Source organism: Astatotilapia calliptera, chromosome 7 (genome assembly GCF_900246225.1).
Source record: "Astatotilapia calliptera chromosome 7, fAstCal1.2, whole genome shotgun sequence".
NCBI lineage: Eukaryota > Metazoa > Chordata > Actinopteri > Cichliformes > Cichlidae > Astatotilapia > Astatotilapia calliptera.
In genome coordinates, this window is record NC_039308.1 from 52,414,889 (window position 1) to 52,438,805 (window position 23,917).

Here is a 23,917-nt window from a genome sequence, read left to right on the forward strand (position 1 = left end):
ACAAATGGCATATAATTAGTTGTCTTAAATAAAGACTTTTTGTGGTAAGTGAAACAAAGCAGTGATTAGTGCAAAATAGCATCATACAGTGTGACGTACCATTTAAATGGAAGTTTTGGGTAATACATGATTTTATTAATTGTTTGACACCTAAATGAAATGGTATTTTGTCAAAATGAATCTTTTTTTTTTAACTTAAACAAAAAATGTTTCCAATGTGAAAAGATACTCGATGTTACTCAAATGTGGAAGCGTTAACTCACAGCGGTAACTTTCAGTATTTCAGGGGTTGTTTAAATCTCTCTATTCTTATTGCAAACTAGTCAAGCTTTGTATGAGTCTCAGCACCCTAGACTTATGTAACGGCACTGATACAAGCTACTTTGGCTTCTGTCTCTTTAAAACCCCTCTCCCATTTTCTTCTGATTATGTCCATCTTGCCTGGCTTTTGCAAAAAGAACCTCGAGTTTGTGAGCCTCACGTCCTCTGCTTGCCAGTTCAGAGGTTCAGAAAAACAAACAAAAAAAAACGCAGTAAACCTATCATTTCTTGTTCTTGATCGGAAATGGCAGCTCCGCACCTCCATCTGCATGTGTTAGCACCAGAATCCATGGCCAGCACAAACATCTTAAGCAACAACGATTACAACAGAGCATGTCTATTCTGTGAATTTTGAGCTCATTGCGTGCTAACTGCGTATATAATCTATATAAAAAGTATCTGTTCTTGGCTGACAGGAGCGGCACCTGACCGTCTTCTGCTGCTGTAGCCCATCTGATGGGGTGCTCAGGAGGTAGAGCAGGTCTACTAATGGGAAGGCTGGTGGTTTGATCTCCGGCTGCCCAAGTCTCCAGTTTACATGCCTAAGTACACCTTGGCAAGATACTGAACCCCAAGTTGCTCTTGAATGTGTTCATCGGAGTATAAATGTATGTTAATATTAGATAGAGAGCACTTAGGTGTAGAAAAAGTAGGAATGTATGAATGAGTGAAAGAGGCATGGGGTATAAAGCGCCCTGAGTGTTCAAGTAGTGTAGAAAAGTGCTATGCAAGAACCAGTCCATTTACCATCTGCTTCAAGCCTGGACACGTTGCATGCTCATAGATGCTTTTCTGCATACCTTGGGTGGTTATTTGAGTTACTTCTCCATCAGCTCACAGTAGTCTAGCAATTCTCTTCTGACCTCTGCTATCAACAAATCATTTTCACCTAGAGATCTGCCACTGAGTGGATATTTTCTCTCTTTTGGACCATTCTCTCTAAACCCTGAAGATGCTTGTGTGGGAAAATCCCAGCGGATGAGCAGTTTCGGAAACACTCCGACCAGTCTGTCTGGCACCAACAACCACACCATCTTCAAATTCACCTAAATCACCTTTCCTCCTCATTCTAGTGCTCGGTTTAAACTTCAGCAGGTCATCTTGATCATGTCTTCATGCCTAAATACACTGAATTGCTGCCAGGTGATTGGCTGAGTAGATATTTATTAGATTGTTTATATTTATTGATATATTGATATAACGATTTGATATATTGATTTGATATTAACACATTAATGCGCAATTAAAGAAAACATGTACCTAAGAAAATGGCTGGTGAGGAGTATGACTCTATTGTTTTCTCTAACATGTTTTCTCATTTTGACTTGGGTGTAAAATTATTATTATTATTTTTAACATTTGATGAGCTTCTTGTATTTTGGGATAAGATGGGATCTATTGTGATGTCACAGGTCAGAAAATTAAGCAAGTAGTCAAATGTAAATCAGCCAAAGCCACCTATACAGTGCACTAGGGGTACGAATAAGGATGACACTGCATGGAAATTCAGATTTGCAGCCCAGTGAAGACACACCGACCTGATTTCCAGCAGGCTGGGATGTTTACATTTGCAGGTACCAGAAAGGGCTGGAAATAAAACTCTGACAATTTAGCTTTACTGCCTACCAAACATCACTAAGCTTGATGATTGTGGTGTAAAACAAAAAGTGTTAAGTCCTTATCTGGGCATCCCTTTAGGAGACTAACAAGCAGCAAATAAATAAAAGAGAATAACCTGTTTCCCTGTGTGCTACTTTATATCCGCGTATTATGTGGCCGCTGATGGCGGGGAATTAAAATAAATAATTTAAGTGGAGGAAGAGTTCTCTTAGTTGTGCAAGCGGCACACAAATGATGATTTTAATTAGTTTACCACTGTGTCGTGGGGAAACATTTCGAGGGAAACAAACTGTTCAGCCCTTCTTGTTGGTTGGCAGTGAGCCAGATGAGATTGCTGTATGGTTTAAATCACTTTAGTGACATTTGGATTGAATCATACAACCTTAATGCAGCCAGCTGTCAACAACCTTTCATCAAATTAATTTGCCACATTGGCCAGAAGTATTTCATCGCTTCTCCCTTTAACTAAAATTGTCTTGTTGAGCTAATAAAACTGAAACACTGATGCCAAAAACACAGGTGATATGTGACCAAACAGCTTTGTGCACTATTTTAGTTTTAATTAACCCCCAACTGATGATTTTCAATGAAGCATTCAGCGTTATTTATACAGTGGGGATCATGCCAGTGTTTATGGGACAAAATAAAATTCAATACTATCATTACCCGGTGGTCAATTTGAGATATTTTAACCCTGGGTGAGAAATCTGGGCAGTTAAGAGAATAATTTGGGTTGGTTTATGGATTACAGGTGCCATTCCTTAGATTTTTCCACGTGGACTGTTTTTATTTTTATTTTTTTCATAGCCAGGTGAACCTGCGAAACCCAGATAATGCAGTAGAGCCATACACATCATATAGACGCACATTCTGCCTGCCGTACATGTGCTGCCAAGGACGTACTATCCACGTTGCCCACCAGAAATGACCAAGATGGGCACAAGATTTGCGCATCCTGAGCATCACAAACAACCACGCATGCTTAAACACAGGATGCAGCTCGTGTAAAACTCGTGTCAATCAGACTTAAGTGTCAGTTTTGTGCCCAACATCATTCACCGGGTTGGGCAAATATCAGAATTGTTTGTTGCAGTGTAAGGCCCGATGCCACAAACACCAAACCTTAAGATTACATTCTCTCAACTATTTAACTACCAACTCCAATGCTAGATCGCATCCTTGAATCATCCTCTCCAGTTTGTCCTGCCTGGGCGGGGTGAGCGCGTGTGCCATCCTGGCTCCTATGGCAACCCGATAGATTAGCTCCATCAATATTCACGTTATTAGAAAGCGCGAGGCTTATGGATTAGTGATGTCAGCGCTCAGTGAAAGCCAGGGGCAGCTGCGTGCATGTGTGTATTCACCTTGCGCCGTGAGAGGGCTCAGATAGGCTTTCGGGGGAGGTGGGGATCATGCTTTGTCATTGAGGAGCTCAGCAGCAGCAGCAGCATTCTCCCACTCCGGCACGTCCGACGCTCAGCATGCTGCATCCTGATGCGCTCCCGTCTGCACTCAACGAGCTTACCTGGATTTACATGCATTTGTCGTTTGGCGCTTTTACATGAGCGTCTGATCGCAGCCGCCGCGTATTCGTTGACGCATCTCAATGTTTGAACCGGAGGAGAGCGGCACGTCCCAAGAGTCAGATAAGATACGACCCGTCCTGCGGACCTCCCCCGTCACTGTTTTTGCCTCCAGCGGCACCCCGAGTGTGTGAGATTCATGATTCATCCCCCCGCTTTCACGGGCTGTCCTTAGAGCGCAACCTCTTCTGGTTCTTCCAAATGGAGAGATTCCAGTCCTCCATGCGCAAACGGCTCTACAGCTTGCCGCAAAACATTGGGCAAAAGCCCTTTGTGACTGACGAAGGGGAGAACGGCGACAAGGACACTAAAAGGAAAAGTATCGGGCTCAAACATTTGTCCTCTCTGTCTCCCGCGAGCAGTTGTAAGAGCATTGGGGAGGCCGGGGTCGAAGACTTTGAAAGGGACGTCACCGTGAAGACCAACTTGAATGGGGACTGCCGCTTTTTTAGGGGCAGCATCTCTTCCATCTCCGGACGGCATCCCCCCGGGTCAGATTTGGCGGAGCAGAGGCGCCTCATTCCCGAGGCTGATGCTGGAGTCAACGAGAGTTTCCCCGGTGAGCACGGCCCCGGGGCCCTACAGCGGGCAACGGGTGGGCTGACCGGCATAGTCGGGCAACCGTCACTGTTTGACCAGTCAACTTTCATCAAGTTGGAGGGCTCTGAGCAAATAATACCCGAAGATGAGCGTCTCTACCAGGCTGGCTTCATGCACCGGCAGTTTGGGGCGATGCTCCAGCCGGGAGTCAACAAGTTCTCCCTGCGGATGTTGGGCAGTGAGAGGGCCGTGGAACACGAAAGGGAACGCGTGAAGTCTGCAGGCTTCTGGATAATCCATCCCTACAGTGATTTTAGGTAATTTCTGTGCAGAAATCCTTTTTCTTTTTTTAAAATCGCAAATAGTTGTGTCCTACAAAGAAGTGCTGCAGTGATCCTATCACACATTAAAGGCTCATTTGGCCTGCGCATGCGTTAAAACTAATAATTTAAAAACTGCCTGGAATGAATGAGCCATAAAATGTGTTAAGGGTATAAACTATAATCCCCGTGCATGCCTTTCTGTAACTACAGTGGCCATATTAGCAGCACGATAATCAGGAGTGTAAGCCTCTGCAGAACAGGTAGATCATTAGCTAAATGTGCCTCAGTAGCCCACCTTGAGCAGATAAATGGCTTAACGTGTGCAAATGGACATTTTTAAAAGCGTTGTCTACATTTTTTTTGCAGGGAAACGTGGTTATGTCATGCATATCCAGGATATAAGTCCTTTTGCTTTGGTTGGCCCAGTTTGTGCATTTGTGTGTCCATGGTGTCATCAGGTTATGTAGAACTTAATTAACTCTTTGCAGCTCTTTGCATGTATGTGCAACAAACTAAGCCAACCACAGTTAACAAATTTCCCAGCCATGCTGCACTATTTCATTGCACACCAGTATTCTGGATACGTCCACCACCAAAAGATTTTCCCGGCATTTAACCTTAATGCTCACTGTCATCATATTTTTCATCAGTCAGCTGTATGCCGATGTGTGCCACTGCAGTTTTTTCCACTCATCTGAATTACACTTTTTTTGTCATCATTTAGCCAGGGCAATGGATTACAGAGTGCAGCAGGGGCTTGGAAATGGGGTAATCAAAATAGGGTAACATGACCATTCAAGATATTAGAAGCACACATCAGTGGGAGATTATTACAGCACAATTAGTCTAATGGAGCAGAGATGGTGTGGACGGGGAGGGGACATGCCACAAAAACGCAGAGAGAGAGCGCACGACACACACACACACACACACACACACACACACACACACACACACACACACACACACACACACACACACACACACACACACACACACACACAGAAAGAGAGATTGAAATGAAAATGGTGTGTTGTGAGGAATCAGGACGGCCAGCTGTTAACTCCGTGTGTGAGGTACGAGGTGTTGTTACTTTATGCTCACTTTGGGTCGCAGTGCGAGCAGGAGGGGCATTTTTAGTGCTTGCCATGGGTCTCATAAGGTGAATGCTTTATCCCGCAGATCCCATTTTAAGTTACAGATGCCTTTTGCAGCACCAGAGATTATTCTGAGATTTTGTGGCAATCCAGCAAAGAGGCAGCTCCGTGCCCTGCTTGTGAGCTGACATACCGTGCGCATCCATGACAGTCAGCAAGGCATTGTATAACCGATGTACGGTTTCCTGTTATCTTCCTATAGACACACACAATCTGATGTTTTTATCAAGTAACTGCTGTTTTTTTTTTTTTTCATTCTAAAGCTTTCTAAGGATACAGCAGCAGACACACTGAACTGGCACACTGCGTAAATATGGTTAATATGATTGCTGGTGGGCCTGAGCCACAGTACAGGTGTGTGTTAAGCCACTGAGCTGCATGCAGGCTGTTGTGTTTCAGCTGCACTCTGGCAGCAAGAGATAAGTATCTCTAGTACAAATGTGATCCCTTTTTCAGCTGTCCTGATTGATCTAAGCTCCTTTCACCATTTTAAGCCTTTTTGTGTTCACTTTGCTTGTAACTCCCCTCTCTTTTTTGCTCTCATGCTCTTTAACGTAGTTGCACTCTGACCTCAATAGTGCAAGATTTTGTCTCTGGACCAGTCGAGGTCCACAGACCGTACAAGCAGCAGCTTTGTTTCGATGGTAACATCAGATTACACCAGCCAGTTGTCTGTTTTGTGGTCTGAATTCTGCGCGCACAGGCAGCCGATGTTCCAGCAGGGTGGTCAGCAATGTACCGTCCTCTGCAGACCTTTTTTTAAAAAAATAAATAAATAAATGAATAAAATTATCCAGCTGTTCCAGCGCTCTGCAGCACAGTGACGTTTGCAGAGCAGTAATGCTAACTACTCAACATCTGGCTGATGGGTGCTGACTTCTGGAGATGACATGGATTCACAGGAGATAACGGTGGATTTAGCCAGAGAGAGGAAGCGCAATTAGGACCAGTGTGTCACTGCAGAGACAACGGGCAGATGTCGAGAGAAATGCAAATTCTTTGTTTGGCAAAGAACAACAGAAAGCTGATTAGAACAAATGGCCACCGTGCCCTCACTGGTTTCTACATTTTGTCACATGTGACTGTGAACGTTTTGGGTGTAAGTAAACTAGAAGAGGTAGAAGTGCATTCACCAGATTCCTCTGCCTCTTTCCACCGTGTTGTCCTCATTCGACTCTAGAATGTTTTCCATCACCAGTAACACAATGCAGCACCTGTAACTCATCACAACAGCAACCCACTGGGAGGTATCACCTGAAAAAGCAAATATTACATCTAATATTGTGGTGAACCTGGCATGGATCAAACAGTGACACTCTGAATGACTGCTGCATCCTTTGCACACAAAAAAATGTATAAAGAAAAAGCATAATTAAGTCTTAAGAAAATGCAATTCAGTTTACCTTTGAAAACAAATGTATCGCTTAAAAGAAAAAATTAACTAAGAAAATAAATAAATACATAAGCTAATTAAAAGCTCAGATCCTGTATATTTTAATATTTATGAATGTATACCAATAACTTTACACTTTTTAAAAGAAAGAAATATTTTGGCACGCTTGAGCCTCCATATAGTTTTCTTCCCCCCCATTCATGGAGAAAACGCTAAAGTTTTAAATATACCTGCTGATGAGATGATGAGATATTTGGTTTCTTAACCTCCAGCTGGCGTGCAGTTTTTGCTGACCCTGCATGTTTGTCCTGTTGAGATCATTTGTTTTTGTTTTGTTTTTTGACACGACTCACTCATGAAATCGCACATGTATGGTTTCTCATCTTACACGCTCTTTGTGTGGATGCGTTGTACATTACTGTGTGACTCTGACAAATGTAGAACGCTAGATTAAAAAGAATGAGTATAGCAAATAGCTGGGAAACATCAATCAAGAGTCAGAATAGCTTACAGTGAACTCCAATTAGCCATATTTCTAAATTTCATAAGAACATTTGCTAAATAAATGTGTTCTGTTTTGTGTGTAAATGACTAGTAACAGGCAGTTTTCGATGAAACTGAACACACTCCTGCTGATACTTTTGAAAATCAATATGTATTCATGATTAATTCAAATGAATTCCCAATAACCGGTGTCACTCTTTTCCCATTTGGCCCACTCTTTAACTGAATCAGAGAATAATTCTTTGCTTGTTTACATTGTTTCTGCTCACTCGGACAGAACTCTGCTGGGTTTTCAGACCGTGTGAAACAGCGAGGTTCATTTCTATAAGTAGCCAGAATCACTTTGAATTTGGAGCACATACTCACACATACTTGTATTAAGTGTTTTGTGTAAACTAAGCAGCATACACTGATTGGCTTTGTATTGATGAAATGTTCCCATCAATACGTCCCTGTTTGTTGTTGTTTTAATACAAAGTTCAAACAGATGCGTTTTTATTACCAGTTATTCTGTCCAATTTTTTTCTTAAGTGAAGGCAAAAAATGCTCATTTTGAATTTTCAGATCCACAAGCAGGAATTTCCTATTTCTCTGGTCACCCAGAAACATTTCATTTACATCAGTTTTGCGTTTGTTTAGCTCGGCTCTTATGACAAAGGTATGACATTTGCAATCAGGTTTTCTGCCGTGCTGAGATTTAATACCAGCATGTGTTTATTTAGATTCTGTTTTTAAACTAAATTAGTAACCAAATTGCATTGCATTTATGAGCTCCTACTATAATTGCTTTTCTTGGCCTGTTGTCATTGTTAGTGCAAGTTTACTTTTCGAATGAAACTAGGTCATTTAGCATAGACCACAACTAACACCTGCAACCTAATATCATATGATAAATTAAATTAAATTTGATCAAAAGAACAGAGGAAAGTCAACACATGAATTTGTTCCTTTCACCAAAATGTTGTCGCCTCTAAATCTTTATTTTTCTGTGTATTATATCAACAACGTCACTTTGGCGACCCCAAAGAAGTTTTAGCCAGACCTAGAGGAGACTATACCCTCTGTTTACATCAAATAAGAAGAAATTAGCCGTTTCTGTGCCTTAATGACGCTGGCCTGCTGTGGTTTATGGTGTGAGTCACATCCAACTGTCCATCTTTCAGGTTCTACTGGGATCTGACAATGCTGCTGTTGATGGTGGGAAACCTCATCATCATCCCCGTGGGCATCACCTTCTTTAAGGACGAGCACACGCCGCCCTGGATAGTCTTTAACGTCGTGTCGGACACCTTCTTCCTCATGGACCTGGTCCTCAACTTCCGCACGGGCATCGTCAAGGAGGACAACACGGAGATCATCCTGGACCCGCATCAGATCAAGATCAAGTACCTGAAGAGCTGGTTCGTGGTGGACTTCGTCTCCTCCATACCCGTGGACTACATCTTTCTTATCGTGGAGACGCGCATCGACTCAGACTTTTACAAGACGGCCCGAGCTCTGAGGATCGTCCGCTTCACAAAGATCCTCAGTCTGCTACGGCTGCTGCGCCTCTCCAGACTCATTCGCTATATCCACCAGTGGGAAGAGGTAGATGAAGATAGCCCCATACTGGCTAGCTTCAACTGACTGGTTGGATATTTAAAAGATTTTGTTACAGTCTTAAAAATATTAGTCGATAAAAATGAACAAATTCACAGCTTCTAGCTTTTTAAGTGGGAATATTTTTTAAGTCTTTTAAGTAGTGTGGCTGATATTTAGAGAATTTCTTACACTATTTTCCAGATTAATACCTGCAGCATGCTCTCAGATGCTTCTCTCATTTCAAAGGGGACGTCTTGTGCTCATTTCCACCTTCATCCTTATGTTCCAGGACTCTACTGGAGTAGCTTTGCATGGTTCACAGTTCAAAAGTAATCATTGTTTACCAGTCAGCCAGTTTATCAGTTCATCCTCTTCCTGACAAACTATTTCACATTCTCTCCCTTTAGGCCAGCTTTCCTCTCATTGGCTGTGTCTTGCAAATAGAAGGTTTGAAGAGCTGCAGAATGAAGGAGGAGTGCAGAAAAAAACTCAATCTGAAACCAAGCATTTGCAGCTGCCTGAAGCCTGATCTCATTTTTTTAAACTTTCTCCATGTTAAATGTGCACATCCATCTTTTTAACAGTACAGGTTTCCCTTTAGGCACCGTGCATACTAAGGTTTCTCTCTCATTTTAAAACCCGCCACCAGCCAAATGGCTGGTAGGCTTTTAGCTAAGCTTTAGCTTCAGGCAAGTGGAAGCTAAATTGGCTAGTCATTCATATGTAAATTGGGTTGTTACCTGGGAATTCTGGAGGGAGGGGAGTGGGGGTGTGTGGATGAGGGGGTGGGGGAGCTGCTAAAAGCGGTGAGCTTCCTTTTGTTTCATCTTGATGCATTCTCAATCATCCAGGGAAACAAATCTCCAAAAGTCACCAACTTGGAGTGTTTCAGTTTGCCATCTTAGGGAGAAATCAACACACATGGGTGTAGGTCCTTTGTTGCTGAGATTTATTGATAAAAACAGTACAAAAAATCAACCATTTGTACACATTTTTACAAATAATTATAAAAAGTGAGTGAGTACATTTCAACATTTTCAGCAATCACTCACAATCCTGGCACTGCCATGGTATCTGTAGTCTGCATTTACCACATGTGTATCTGTTGCAGTGAACACATCGCACAGTGGCATGATTGTTCTTGCAATTGTGTTTGACCTGACACATGGCTCTTTTTCCAGGGCTCGGTGTGGAGGGTTGTGTCAAAGGCAACTGTTCTTTTCTTGCCTTCTTCGCAGCTACATGAGAGTGAGCTAACTCCCTTGCAAGCTCCACCAGGAAGTCCACCCGTCTTTCCTTCGTCCCGGAGCATGCTTGATACAGCACATGTGCATTCAGTGCTGCCATGTCAATCATGTTATAAAACACGGCAACTGGCCAGCGCCGTGTTCCTCTGCGGACAGTGTACTCCCGAACCATCTGGTCCATCTGGACCATCTGGGTTTTGTGCCTCGCCCCGCGCTGAAACACAAAAACGTGCTCCCCAGGATGGAAGCTGGCTCCAGCAGGTTTGTGAGGACCTCAGAGCTCAGCTTCAGGGCCTGCAGGGGGATGTCTGATCACAGCTACAGCTGCAGTTATTATATGATATAGCTGTTTACAACTAACATTTAAACTCTCCATTCCTTCAACCTCTGCTGCCACGCTGACGGCGTATGCGGCCAAACGGAAGAAGACAGTCTATATTCTTAGCAGCATGCACGGCGTGGTTCAGACTGATAACACTACCAAAAGGAAGCCAAACACTGTCACCCTTTACAACAAAACAAAGTGTGGCGTGGATGTGATGGACCAGATGGTTCGGGAGTACACTGTCCGCAGAGGAACACGGCGCTGGCCAGTTGCCGTGTTTTATAACATGATTGACATGGCAGCACTGAATGCACATGTGCTGTATCAAGCATGCTCCGGGACGAAGGAAAGACGGGTGGACTTCCTGGTGGAGCTTGCAAGGGAGTTAGCTCACTCTCATGTAGCTGCGAAGAAGGCAAGAAAAGAACAGTTGCCTTTGACACAACCCTCCACACCGAGCCCTGGAAAAAGAGCCATGTGTCAGGTCAAACACAATTGCAAGAACAATCATGCCACTGTGCGATGTGTTCACTGCAACAGATACACATGTGGTAAATGCAGACTACAGATACCATGGCAGTGCCAGGATTGTGAGTGATTGCTGAAAATGTTGAAATGTACTCACTCACTTTTTATAATTATTTGTAAAAATGTGTACAAATGGTTGATTTTTTGTACTGTTTTTATCAATAAATCTCAGCAACAAAGGACATACACCCATGTGTGTTGATTTCTCCCTAAGATGGCAAACTGAAACACTCCAAGTTGGTGACTTTTGGAGATTTGTTTCCCTGGATGATTGAGAATGCATCAAGATGAAACAAAAGGAAGCTCACCGCTTTTAGCAGCTCCCCCACCCCCTCATCCACACACCCCCACTCCCCTCCCTCCAGAATTCCCAGGTAACAACCCAATTTACATATGAATGACTAGCCAATTTAGCTTCCACTTGCCTGAAGCTAAAGCTTAGCTAAAAGCCTACCAGCCATTTGGCTGCTCTCCGGGTTTTAAAGGTAGAAAAGCCAAATGGCTGGGCTCTGGGCCTTCCTAGTGTTAACAGATTTCTTACACTTTCGCTCTGTATGTGGGGAAAAAAAGTGCTGCTGCAGAGTTAATTTGTTGGCTCTGCATTTAAACACACTTACACACAGTCAGCTTACTCAATAAGAGATATTATCCCGCGTTATTATTTTTTATATGTTCCATCCCCATCAGCCATTAACGTTACAGATGGTTGCTCTGAAATAGCCTCTGGTAGTCTATAGAAGATTAAGTGTGGTTCGGTATAGTTCGCTTGCATCCATCAACACCATCATCGCGGTTCCTCCTGTTTATTTCAAATCCTCTGTTTGCGTGCATGGGTGTTAACATTTTATAGAAGAGATATGAGTGTTTTATTATCTCTCTTTTTTCTCTCTCTCTCCCCCTAATTCTGAAAATCTGTGTCACAGGTTTTCCACATGACATACGACCTTGCCAGCGCCATGGTGCGTATCATGAACCTGATTGGTATGATGCTGCTGCTGTGTCACTGGGATGGCTGTCTGCAGTTTCTGGTTCCCATGCTGCAAGACTTCCCCCCAGACTGCTGGGTCACCAGGAACAAGATGGTGGTAAGTGGATTATTTATGAGTCAGACAGCCTCCAAAATGTGTTCCTCCCCAAAACACGACGAACCACATGCAGACATTTATCTCTAAGCGTCATTAGTTATCGGTTTGAGAGCACAGATTAAATTAACGTCAACAGGTAGCGTGTTTAATCTTTATATCCAGTTTTCAGTCACACATGTTTTTCAATAAACATTTTGCAGAAATAGGGTGGTTTTTGTTTATTTGCAAAGCTGTTAATACCTCCTGAAGAAGATAGAATAGAATAGAATTAGAATTCAACTTTATTGTCATTGCACATGCACATGAAACAGACCTACCCATAAATGATGTTTTGTAACAGTTGGGACATACATCTGTGTTCACGTCCATAAGCTCAGATTAAGCTGATTTAGATGTGATGTACGATGGCTCCGTAATGTAGTGGTTTACACATTCAGGAGAGGCATCCGGTGTAAAAATCTAACAAATCAAATATTTCCTGAGCCGCTGGTCGTAGATAGCCGTACGCGTTATCTCTCCTCCTCTGCATCCCTTTCAGAATGACACCTGGGGTCAGCAGTACTCCTACGCCCTGTTCAAGGCCATGAGTCACATGCTGTGTATCGGGTATGGCCTGTACCCTCCTATCGGCATGGCTGACGTGTGGCTCACTATCCTCAGCATGATCGTGGGTGCCACCTGCTTTGCCATGTTTGTGGGGCATGCGACTGCACTCATTCAGTCTCTGGACTCCTCCAGGAGGCAGTACCAAGAAAAGGTGGGTGTTTGCTGAAAAATCATCCACAGTTTTACTTCTGATATAACACTTCTGTTCCACTACATTTCATAAGGTAATATTATTTAACTGTTTCACTTATTACATTATCAAATTATGAAGTGTATCAAATTCGGTTCTTTTCTGAATTCTTTTGCCAACAGAGAAAGAAAAAAATAAAATTGTCATCAGTTCATAAAATGTGCTTTTTTAGGTTAAACTGCCAGCTATATATATATTTAAGTTCCAGCTTAAATAGGGCCTTTATTTACTTATACCTCATTTATAATGAGCGGCTACAGCAGTCTGAAGCCTGCGATTTTGAGTCAGAGGGATTACTTGCACATATGCTGACCTCATTACTTCAAACTGTGGCCACATTTAATATGAGCATTTTGCATATATATATATATATATATATATATATATATATATATATATATATATATATATGAACAACAATAAGCTTAAGCTTAAAAGGCAGATTACAACGATAAGATGTGCTTCATCTTAAAAAATAAAAAATATGAATACTATCCCTTAATATTATTATTATTTGATATCATATATTATTAGGTACAGGAGAGGAGCTTTTTTTCTGTGTGATGTATTTTAATCTGGACACCTACATAAGTGCAATTTTTAATGCAGGATTTCTGTTTTATATTTCAATATTGCTACTTTTCACTAAGTGACAGATCTTGAAGGGGAGTGTAAACCCACTTTTTTGTTTGCAAAAACATGTTTTATACATCCACGTATAGCTGCCGTTAACTTTTCATTTGGGGAATATGGGAAAGGACAGACGAACTGCAACATGACACAAAAAAAGACAGACATGGCAGTGCATTATGAAAAGCAGAGCTGACACTTACAGCTGGATTTACCATGCATAGACAGGGTGCATGGACCATATTTGGTGCTTTGCTGCTAGAGTACACTGCTGAAGGACACAGTAGTTAATGTTATTAGCTGCAGCCTGCAGAGCACAACTGTAATTGTCAGATGGGGCAGAGTCACAACATTGCACTGTGGGCAGGTTTCACAGATGGCCTGACAGTTGACTGTTAAAATAATGAGACACATTATATTCCTACCTCTGAGCCAACACATCAATCAGTGTAATATATTCATTTTGACATGACTTTGCATTTTGTCTCACGGTTATGTTACGTTACATTTGCAGCCTTCTGCTACTCTAATCAACAGGAATATATCTATATATATATAGATATAGCTATAGATATAGATATATAGTTTTTTTTAATCATGTTAATAAGTGTGCTCTTTGTGCTTTTCATAGTACAAACAAGTGGAGCAGTACATGTCCTTCCACAAGCTTCCTGCAGACATGCGTCAGAGGATCCACGACTACTACGAACACCGGTATCAGGGCAAGATGTTTGACGAGGAGAGCATACTGGAGGAACTGAATGAGCCGCTGAGAGAGGTCAGCCATCAACAGATGATTTTTAGATAACATACATTATGCAAACAATGTGTAAATGCTTAAAGACAACATAAAGTTGTTATTTGCTCTCTTAATCATTTACTGTCCGTTTAATATAACCCTTAAGTAAAGTCTGGTGTTTAAAAAAAAACAGATGCTTTTTGACAAATACATTTTTTATTCTTATATAAGCTTTCAGCTACATTATTCTGACCTGTAGGCTATTTGTTTAGCATTTCTTTAATTCTTCTAAATAGTAAAATGTTAACAAAATTATTCATTGTCCTTATTTTATTTTGCAAACATTTTATTGTCGTCAGCAGCACATGTATAAATGCATGACATGAGCCACGTTGTTCTTAATGGTGAACAGTTAATTATGTAATCTAATATGGCTGTGTTACTTTGACAATGTTAATAGTCATGTAATCTGATAAGTAATGGCTTGAAGAGGACGGGGGACCTCATTAAAAGAGCATTAAGAGCATTAAGCTGTTAGCCCCCCTGCTTTTATCATGACTGAAATTTGTTTTTGAAGGCATTGCATTAGCAAAAAGAAAAAAATGTAAAAGGTGAACTTTTTTTTCTCTTTCCTGCAGGAGATCATCAACTTTAACTGTCGCAAACTGGTCGCCTCCATGCCCCTGTTCGCCAACGCTGATCCCAACTTCGTCACCTCCATGCTAACCAAACTACGCTTTGAGGTCTTCCAGCCGGGCGACTACATCATCAGGGAGGGGACCATCGGCAAGAAGATGTACTTCATCCAGCACGGCGTTGTCAGCGTCCTGACCAAGAACAGCAAAGACACCAAGTTGTCCGATGGCTCTTATTTTGGAGGTGAAGTCGGCTGCTCTGCATGCTAATATGTTCTGTAGTGGACAGTGGGTCAGTTTGAATGCATGTGAAGGAGTGGTGATTGTATGATTTGTTTTGATTTATTTGGCTCAGGCACTCGGCAGATTATCTTCCCCGACTATTACAGCTGGGAAAAATCGTCCACATCATCTCCTTAAAAGCGCTGGGAACTAAGAGGGGCAGAGCTTTGCGATCTTTGATTCCATCTGTGGGGTTTTCCCCTTTTTGTTACACCATATTTAAAGCTGAAATCCAGAATTTTTCCTCTCGGTTATGTTTTCTCAACCTGCTGTTGTCTGTTCCATCTGTGCACCAAAGTGAAATGTCATCATTAAATGTCAACTACGAAGCATAAAACTCTTAATTCTTTTCAGATTTGTTTCGGCAGAAGTATTAAACGAGGAAAGGGGGAAAAAAAGCAGCTAAATTAAACCTTTCATAGTCACGCATTTATTTGGAGTAAAACAGTCAGGGCAAAAACAATTTGGCTTCAAGTTATTCTCCTACATCTAAAAACACGAAGAAATGTTAAAATAATAAACTAGGACAGAAAACATCTAAAACCAACACAAGATAAAAAGAAATCCCATGATGTAAAGTGTAATAAATTCAAGAAAGTGACAGAATAGGGCGGAGAGAGATGGAGAGAGACAGAGTATGCGTGTGTGTGTGTATTTGTGCGTCTATATCCTCAATATGTCTGTCCTGAAAAATATGCCTCATTTTTTTCCCTCCTGTTTTCTTTTAATGGCGCATTATTTTATTTTTCTGATCTGGCACGACAGATGAGGTCAGAACAAACTGTAAGCTGCAGAAATTGCATTAAGTGCTCCATCTGTGGAGTTCAGAGGCATCAGCCTTTTTCATGCTTTATCATCTCATACTAATAATACTATTTTGGACTTTTCTTTTGTGAATGGATCTAAGAAGATAGGAATTCTGTTGCGGCTTGTCACACAACTTCTGAAAGGAGGAGGAGGGTGGGTGGTGGTGGTGGTGGGGGACTCATTATATAACACTTCATAGTAATGCGTTGTTTTTAATCCTTGCTGTTAATACCTGTCTTGCACTCTGCAGGAAGTCTTTTAAAGCGGTGAAACAAATAATTGAAGGGTTTTTTTTCTCATCTCTTTCCCTGCAGAGATCTGCCTGCTGACCCGAGGGAGGAGGACTGCCAGCGTGCGGGCAGATAACTACTGTCGACTGTACTCTCTGTCTGTAGACCACTTCAATGAGGTGCTGGAGGAGTATCCCATGATGAGGAGGGCGTTTGAGACTGTGGCGCTCGATCGCCTGGATCGCATAGGTTAGTCCTTAAAGATAAGATAAAACCTATTTACTGGCACCAATTTTATATTATTATCAATCATTCATTTGTTCATTTTAGTGTTGCACTAAAATTAACATCAGTTGGACTTTATATCTGTTATTAGTGGTGGCGTGGATGTAGGCACGTATTTAAGCACAGCGGCTAACAAAAGCCAAGAATAGAAAACAGTGTATAATAATAATATTTAAATGTAAGCGTGCCACATTAATCCATGGTCTTTAGACTTTACTAATTAATCTTATATGAATGGAAAACAGTTTAAAGTCATTTTCCTGGGTACACCTTGCTAAGGACCCCCTTGTCCTTTGGAAGTCTTAATTCTTTGTAGCACAGATTCAACAAGGTGCTGGAAACATTCCTCAGAGGTTTTGGTCCATATTAACGTCACAGCATCACACAATTGCTGCTGATTTATAAGCTGCACATCCATGATTCGAGTCTCTGGTTCCACCGTGTCACAAAGGTGCTCTGTACTAAAGAGCCTGAAGTGTGCCAAGAAAATATCCCACTCACCGGCATCCGGAACTGATCATACAATGCAGGATGGAGCCAGGCTTTCATGCTGTTTACACCTACCATTCCAGTGTCATAGCAGAAATTGACAGTCATCTGACCAGACAACTTTTCTCCAGTCTTCCACTGTCCAATTTTGGTGTGAACTGTAACCTCAGCTTCCTGTTTTTAATTAACAAAGACCTAAGCCATCTGCTTCAAGGTCCAAAGTGTTATGCATTCAGAGATGCTCTTTGGTTGTGACACGTGGTTATTATCAGCTTGAAGCAGTCTGGCTATTCTCCTCTGACCTCTGGCATCAACAAGAACTCCTTCTCACTGGACAATTATTCTTTTTCGGCCCATTTTCTATAAACCCTAGAGATGGTTGTGTGGGAAAATCCCAGTAGATCAGCAGTTTCTGAAACACTGAGACCGGCTTAGGCAACAACAACCATGCAAGATTAAAAGTCAGCTTTCTTCCCCCATTTTGATGCTCAATTTGAACTTCAGCAGGCCGTCTTTACAAGGCCTCTGTGCCTAAATGCACTGAGTTGCAGCCATGTGATTGGTTAATTAGATATTTGCATTTTTAAGCAGCTATTCAGGTATACCCAGTAAAGTGACCAGTGAATTATACTATAAGCAAGTATTTACTAAGTAAACTAAACTCAAACAGAGTATTTTTTGTGCAGTCTGCAGTTGGATTGGAACCTAAAAGAGACAGTTAGGTCTAAAGGGTGGCATTTTTCTAACTTTTTGATTGCTTCCAGTCTAATCTGGAGACATAATATACCCACATAGCAAAATTGGTATGGATCTGGCCCACAAAATGTGCTTACACATGGCCCCACATACCGCAAAGAATGACGGCCCTTTGGCGGCCCAGATATGGTTTGTGAGATGTGGCCCACACATGGGCCAGCACAAGGCCAGTTGCAGACACACTGCTGGCCCACAACAGTTTCAACCCTGGCCCCAGATGTCAGCCCAATGTGTACCTTAATCAAGCCATGTAATTACAACATGTTCTATATAAGAATCAGTGAATGGACTGATTCTTATATAGCGCTTTGCTACTCTCCCAGATTACTCAAAGTGCTCTATACAACATGCCATATTCACCCAATCACACACTTCCGCTAAACTGAGTGCTTCCTAACTACAGCCACACACATTCTCAGTTTTGCCATGCAGACTGGAATAACCAGGGATCGAACCACTAACCTTCCGATCAATGGGTGACCTGCTCTTCCTCCTGAGCTACAGCCACCCACTGGAAAAAAATGAGTAAACCGACTTTGGATAAAGTGTACACTCACAAACCTGTCAAACCTGCATTTGAAACGTTAGCTACCATAGCAGTATAGTATTGCAACATGGCATTTGGTCTTCTAACTAAAATAGAAGACCAAACAGTGCCATCATTTGCAGACCTGCCCCACATCTGGTTGACATACACCCTGCCATGACACCTTGATGCCAGATCCAGGCTAGACCTGTTTTCTATGGGCTTGGGCCACATAAACCAAACCACAATCGGGCCAGATATGGCATCCCATCACATAAATAGTGCCATCTATGCCAGGCCTGGCCCAAATCTGGATGACATACATCTTAGAGAACCAATATAGTAGTGATACATATGCTGTATAACATTGCAATGTCTTTATATACTGTGTATTTATGCAGTATGTTGGTATGTTAGTTAGAAGAAAATGAAAATCTCTGGATCATTATAGATTAACTTCACATAAGCATATTTCAAAAACTAGTTTGCAACTTAGTGACTGACTTTACTCCACTGTTTACTCAGCAGTGGTGCTCCTCCGCTACATGTGCTACAAACAGTGCTGGGTTATTGTAAACGATGAGACTACATTGTTTTAAGACCCACTGTGCCAGAGTGTGAGATTGTAAAGCATGGAAATATATATGACAAAATTTGCACTGTTGAACTTGTAAGCCAATATTGTCAGATAATATCTGTCAAATTGTGAGTGTATTTTTTGTAGTGTTTTAACAGCAGGCTGCATTTTCTAGAGGTATCATTTGCCTTTTTACTCCCATATACGAGAGGAGTTGTGGGCGCTTTTGTGTGCAGAATAAGAAATACATAATTTAAAAGTGTTTGCATTGCATGGACGCACTATTGACGAATATATTTTTGAGTTATACAATTATATTTAATTCTTCCTCTTCAGCGTGTGGTATGATGTGTTGTCTAAGGATGTCATTTGTGAAAAAAGGGGAGGGGCTAAAAGTGCATCACGGCCTTATTTCTCTTTTCTTAACAGGGAAGAGGAACTCTGTTCTTCAACACAAAGTTCAGCATCACCAAAGTTCTGGCACACTAAACCTTCATGAGAGTGAGATCATCCAAAGAATAGTGCAACACGACCGCGACATGGCCCAGTGCACTCAGCTGAACCAAACCAGCACTGTGCCGAGTATAAACCGTCCGCCTGCTCCTCCGTCACCCACCCCGGTCATCTGGGCCCCGCTGGTTCAGGCTCCGCTCCAGGCTGCGGCTGCCACCACCCCGCTTGCTATGGCCTTGGCCCACCAGTCCCAGCTTCCTCCAATCCTCTTCCACCATCCTCTGGTGCCACGTCCCGGCTCTGTGAAGGACCCGTCCAGCTATTCAAAGAGAGTACATGTTGGAGCGAGTGCCTCCAGTAGCTGTGGTTCAGGGCCCAATTCTCCCACTAGCTCTGCCAACCTTAGATCTGAGGTTGAGACTGCCACACTAGTATTCCCCAGGACACAGCTACTCTCCAGTGGGCCGTTGTCACCCATACTGACGTCTCAGCCCATCTTCACCAGCAGCCTGCAGCCCCTCGCCCCTCTGCACACACACCAGCCTCTGCTCCATCCTCCCCACTCTGGCATGGCGTCGGTGTTTCCCATCAGCCAGGCCACCGTCTCTTACACCTGCTCCGCTCAGCTCCACTCCCAGCCGTTTCACGGTGCTATGACCACCCCACCACGACCGATAGGTTTACTCCAACAGGGGGCACCAGGGAGGCTAGCAGGGAGATTCCCGGCCCCCTCAGCCACCACATTAACCCCTCTTATTTCAAGCTCAGTCGGCCCCATACTGAGCCAATTGCAGCAAACCTCCCATATCACCTCACAGCAGGTGGGGTCCAGCAGTGACAGAGCAAGCAGGAGAACCAGTGGCCTGAACCTCCCACATTTTCCCTTCATCACCAACACCCAGTCCTCCGCTGGATTTAATCAGCCAGTGTCTGCAGTCGGAGCCGGGGCCGCAGCCTCTCTGGCCCAGCACAGCCTGGCAGGACTCCAGTCTGTTTTTCTCCCGCAGGTTCTCCCAGAGCACTCAGCCCTTGCCTCCCTGGCCCAGTATGGCTCTGCAGAGGCCTCGCCTTGCTACACGCCTCCTGTCCACAGTCCCAGCATCCAGAGCCCTGTGAGGGGAAGGACAGTATGCCACAGTGAGCTCCCCAGCACTGCAGACTCTCATAGTCCTCTAACCCTTCAGACCTCATGCCCTGCCAGGGTGGCCTGTACCCTCAGACAGAGGGCAGAGTCCTCGGTGGATCTCTTTTCCCAGGAAATAAAGACTATCTCAGGCTCTCACAGCTCTATACACCAGGAAAGGCCTTTGGCCATAAGCGGCTCCTCTGAGGGTGTAGCAGGGGCGCCCAGCCCCTTCTCCTCACCGATGGCTGTCAGTAAACCCTACACCCCGATCCCGGGTCAAGCCACTCCTGTCAGTCGGACACATTCAGGGCCTGAGCCTCAGCACCAGTCCGTTGGTTTTCACTCTTCTCCCATTAGATCTCCCGCTAAAATGTTAGAGAAGGAACACAAACAGTCCAAACTCCCGTCCAATTTGTGAGATTTAGACACACCCTCCTTTAATGCCTGAGTGAAGGGAAGATCACTTGGCATCATTTTAACCACTATGTCAAATTTTGAAGTAGGAGGGTGTGCTATAGCTCAGTGGTTTTGTTTTTAACCAGAGTGAACGGATCGAGTTTGATAATGGACAGTGACAGATATATATTTTTTACAGGATACTGCGTCTTTAAAAATGCTAATAACATCCAAACTGTATTGATGGGTATATGTAACACCTCATGAAAGTATCAATTGTTCCGTGTATTATATTCTAACCGCACTCTGTGATTTGTATTTGTTTAAAACCCCATCGTCCAGGCAATTTGTGTAACCTTTTAGCCACATCCTATTTAGTTGGAACGTCGTCCACAACTGTATCCAGTTATGATCAAAACCAAAAAAAACCTGCTGTCCTCTGTTCACATCCTTTCCCACTGCTGAGAGCGTCGTGTGAACGCACGGTTACTCCGTAAGAGATGTGAGGAGAGACAGACTGTGCACTTTGCTCGTTTCAGAAATAACCTGAAGGCTTGACGATGGCACGTCTTCCAAGATAGCTTTCCAGCAATATTGCACACCCAAATGGGTCACACAGATCAGATAGTATTTAAAAATAAATCTAAGTAATGAATGTAATGAAAATGTGTGAGTGGGAGGAGCGGGATTCATTTTGAATGTGTTTAAACATGAAGGTGATGACAGATTTCACAATAGATGCCAACTTATTTCAGTCTGGCAATAACTTTGGTACAAAACATCCACCTGAGCCGAGGTTTGTGTGCCATTAGCATAGTATGCAATAATCTGTGTGTTCTTTTGTCTTGTTTTTTTACTGGTATGCAAAGGTACTGTGAATCGAAGCACTGATTTGAGATCAGACTCATTAAAACAAGGGAACTGAATTTTAAAAAAAAAGAAAGAAGCAATTGTCGATAATCAAAACATCCTGAAACCAGCGATGCACTGAGATTGCTCTGAATGTTTCTTGCACCAGTCAAAGGGCTAAAAGCAGTTTCCTGGACTCAAGATCAACGAGAACCCCTGATGGGTCATATTGCTGCATATTTACCTCTTTCATTGTACAATATTTGAAAGATTTGACATGTATTGTTGAACAATTGCTGCTTTGTGATGCTATGCTGAATCAATAACGTGTATATCAACTGACTTACTTTTAAAAACCAGACTCTTAAATCCTTCTACTTGTTAATAAGTTCACGTGTTTAGATGATGCGTCTACCTTTGTGGACCTGCAGCCGGTGACAAACTGTGAGCTGGTCGGCAGGTCGGATCATCAGAGGATCCTGTCCAGTGGCTTTAGCTGCCCGGTTGGTGAGCCTGAGGTCTGCAATGACTCTGAGTTCCACAAGAAAGAGATACCATCAGACACTAGCCAGCCTCTGCCAATGGGCTCGATCAATCCTTCATTACTATTCTCCTCCAACCGCCTGCCACAGGCATTTGCTTAGAGGTTATTTTGAGTGCATTCAACTTAAAAGTGTCATTCGTTCATCCATCCATTCATATATTTATTTATCATTTTGCTGCCTTTTAGCCATCGAATCTCATTCTTTTGTCACCTGTATGTTACAGACATTTTATTTAAGCCTCCAAATTCAATGCAATAAAATGACATATGGTTAATTACCCTCACCTCAACCGTTTAATTCCTTCCAGGAGGAGAGTGTGCGAGAATCTGATAATAAATTATGGCAAAGTTCTAGACTTTAAGCCGGATTAGAAATTGAGAACTGAATGGTGTTGTCTGGTGCCAACAATGAAAATAACCAGGATTATAATCTGCCAGATACTCAATACAAAGAAATTATCTACCACGTTCATGGAGCGATAACTGCTGGTTTAGTGAGTAAACAGATTTTAAATGCAGGGCTACTGCAAAGTTTTATTAACAGACCTGACAGACCTGATCCTCCATATCCTTAAATAACTTCACTAGATCAGCTGGTTTTGGAAGATTGCTTTATCATATAATGATCTACCTAATTTTTCCTGTCCTTTTATGTAACTCTAAATTTATAAATATTTCTCTTTATATCAACCCTTTGCAGTATTCAGGGATTAAAAATCATGAAACACCAGTCATTGGAGATTTCTGGATATCTGATTTCCTCAGTTAATGCTTAAAGATTGGCATTAATTTAATCACAAATCTGAAAAAAAAAAGTCTAATAGTTTTGGATATTTAATTCTAGCAGCTTCCTATTCATCCTCACAACTAATACAACCAATCACAATGGCTCTAACCCAGCAGCCCACCACAAGCAGTCCAATCGCCTTGATGGCTTTGGGAAGTATGGAAATTTCAAAGGAGGGCATCAACTTTGAAACTAACAGTAATTTCATGTTTTCCAAACACACAATACGCATATATATATATATATATATATATATATATATATATATATATATATATATATATATATATATATATATATATATACACACACACACACACACACACACACATTATTAGAAATAATAAATAAGCACAGACTAAGATTTGAAGAAGCAACAAAGACAGCAATTAATTTACATTTCTTTGTAGTTGCTATTGTGTTTGCCATTTCTAGGTGCAGTAGTTCACTTATTACACATTTAAAACAGGTAGCATTTGAAATTGTTGTTCTTAACTGTCAACTTTTAAAGCTCACATCCTAAAAACAATTTATCAAGTTATTTGTCACTCTAGTGCAAAGGACACCATCCTGTGCTTTCCTTTCGATGACTGCTTTCCAGGAAGTGGCCTGTTTACAGTGGGAGGTTTAAATGGAAGTATGTTTTGTTATTGCAGTTCTGTTTAACACAGCTAGTAAATGTTTGCCAAAGTGTGTTTTTTAGTAGTTTATTTTTACTTTATCTGCTTTTTCAGATTTGACAACATGTTTTCTTATTTGTTATAATTTTGCTGACTCAGTGACAGTGATTACAAGAGTCAAAG

General features: G+C 42.2%; 1 protein-coding gene across 1 annotated transcript; it reads left to right on the plus strand.

Annotated features, from left to right (window-relative positions):
* Window positions 1–1,529: 1,529 nt before the first annotated feature.
* Window positions 1,530–22,611, plus strand: LOC113026606 (potassium/sodium hyperpolarization-activated cyclic nucleotide-gated channel 3-like). Its single transcript, XM_026175581.1, has 8 exons — window positions 1,530–4,381; window positions 8,605–9,028; window positions 12,046–12,207; window positions 12,746–12,964; window positions 14,265–14,411; window positions 15,011–15,251; window positions 16,411–16,575; window positions 19,389–22,611. The coding sequence occupies exons 1-8, from the start codon at window positions 3,726–3,728 to the stop codon at window positions 20,954–20,956; spliced, it is 3,582 nt and encodes a 1,193-aa protein (XP_026031366.1). The 5' UTR covers window positions 1,530–3,725; the 3' UTR covers window positions 20,957–22,611.
* Window positions 22,612–23,917: the final 1,306 nt, after the last annotated feature.

Coding starts and splice junctions, on each gene's coding strand:
- LOC113026606 (XM_026175581.1), top strand. CDS start 3,726: ATGGAGAGATTCCAGTCCTCCATGCGCAAACGGCTCTACAGCTTGCCG. Junction 14,412..15,010: donor TGAATGAGCCGCTGAGAGAG/GTCAGCCATCAA, acceptor TCTTTCCTGCAG/GAGATCATCAACTTTAACTG. Junction 16,576..19,388: donor CGATCGCCTGGATCGCATAG/GTTAGTCCTTAA, acceptor TTTTCTTAACAG/GGAAGAGGAACTCTGTTCTT.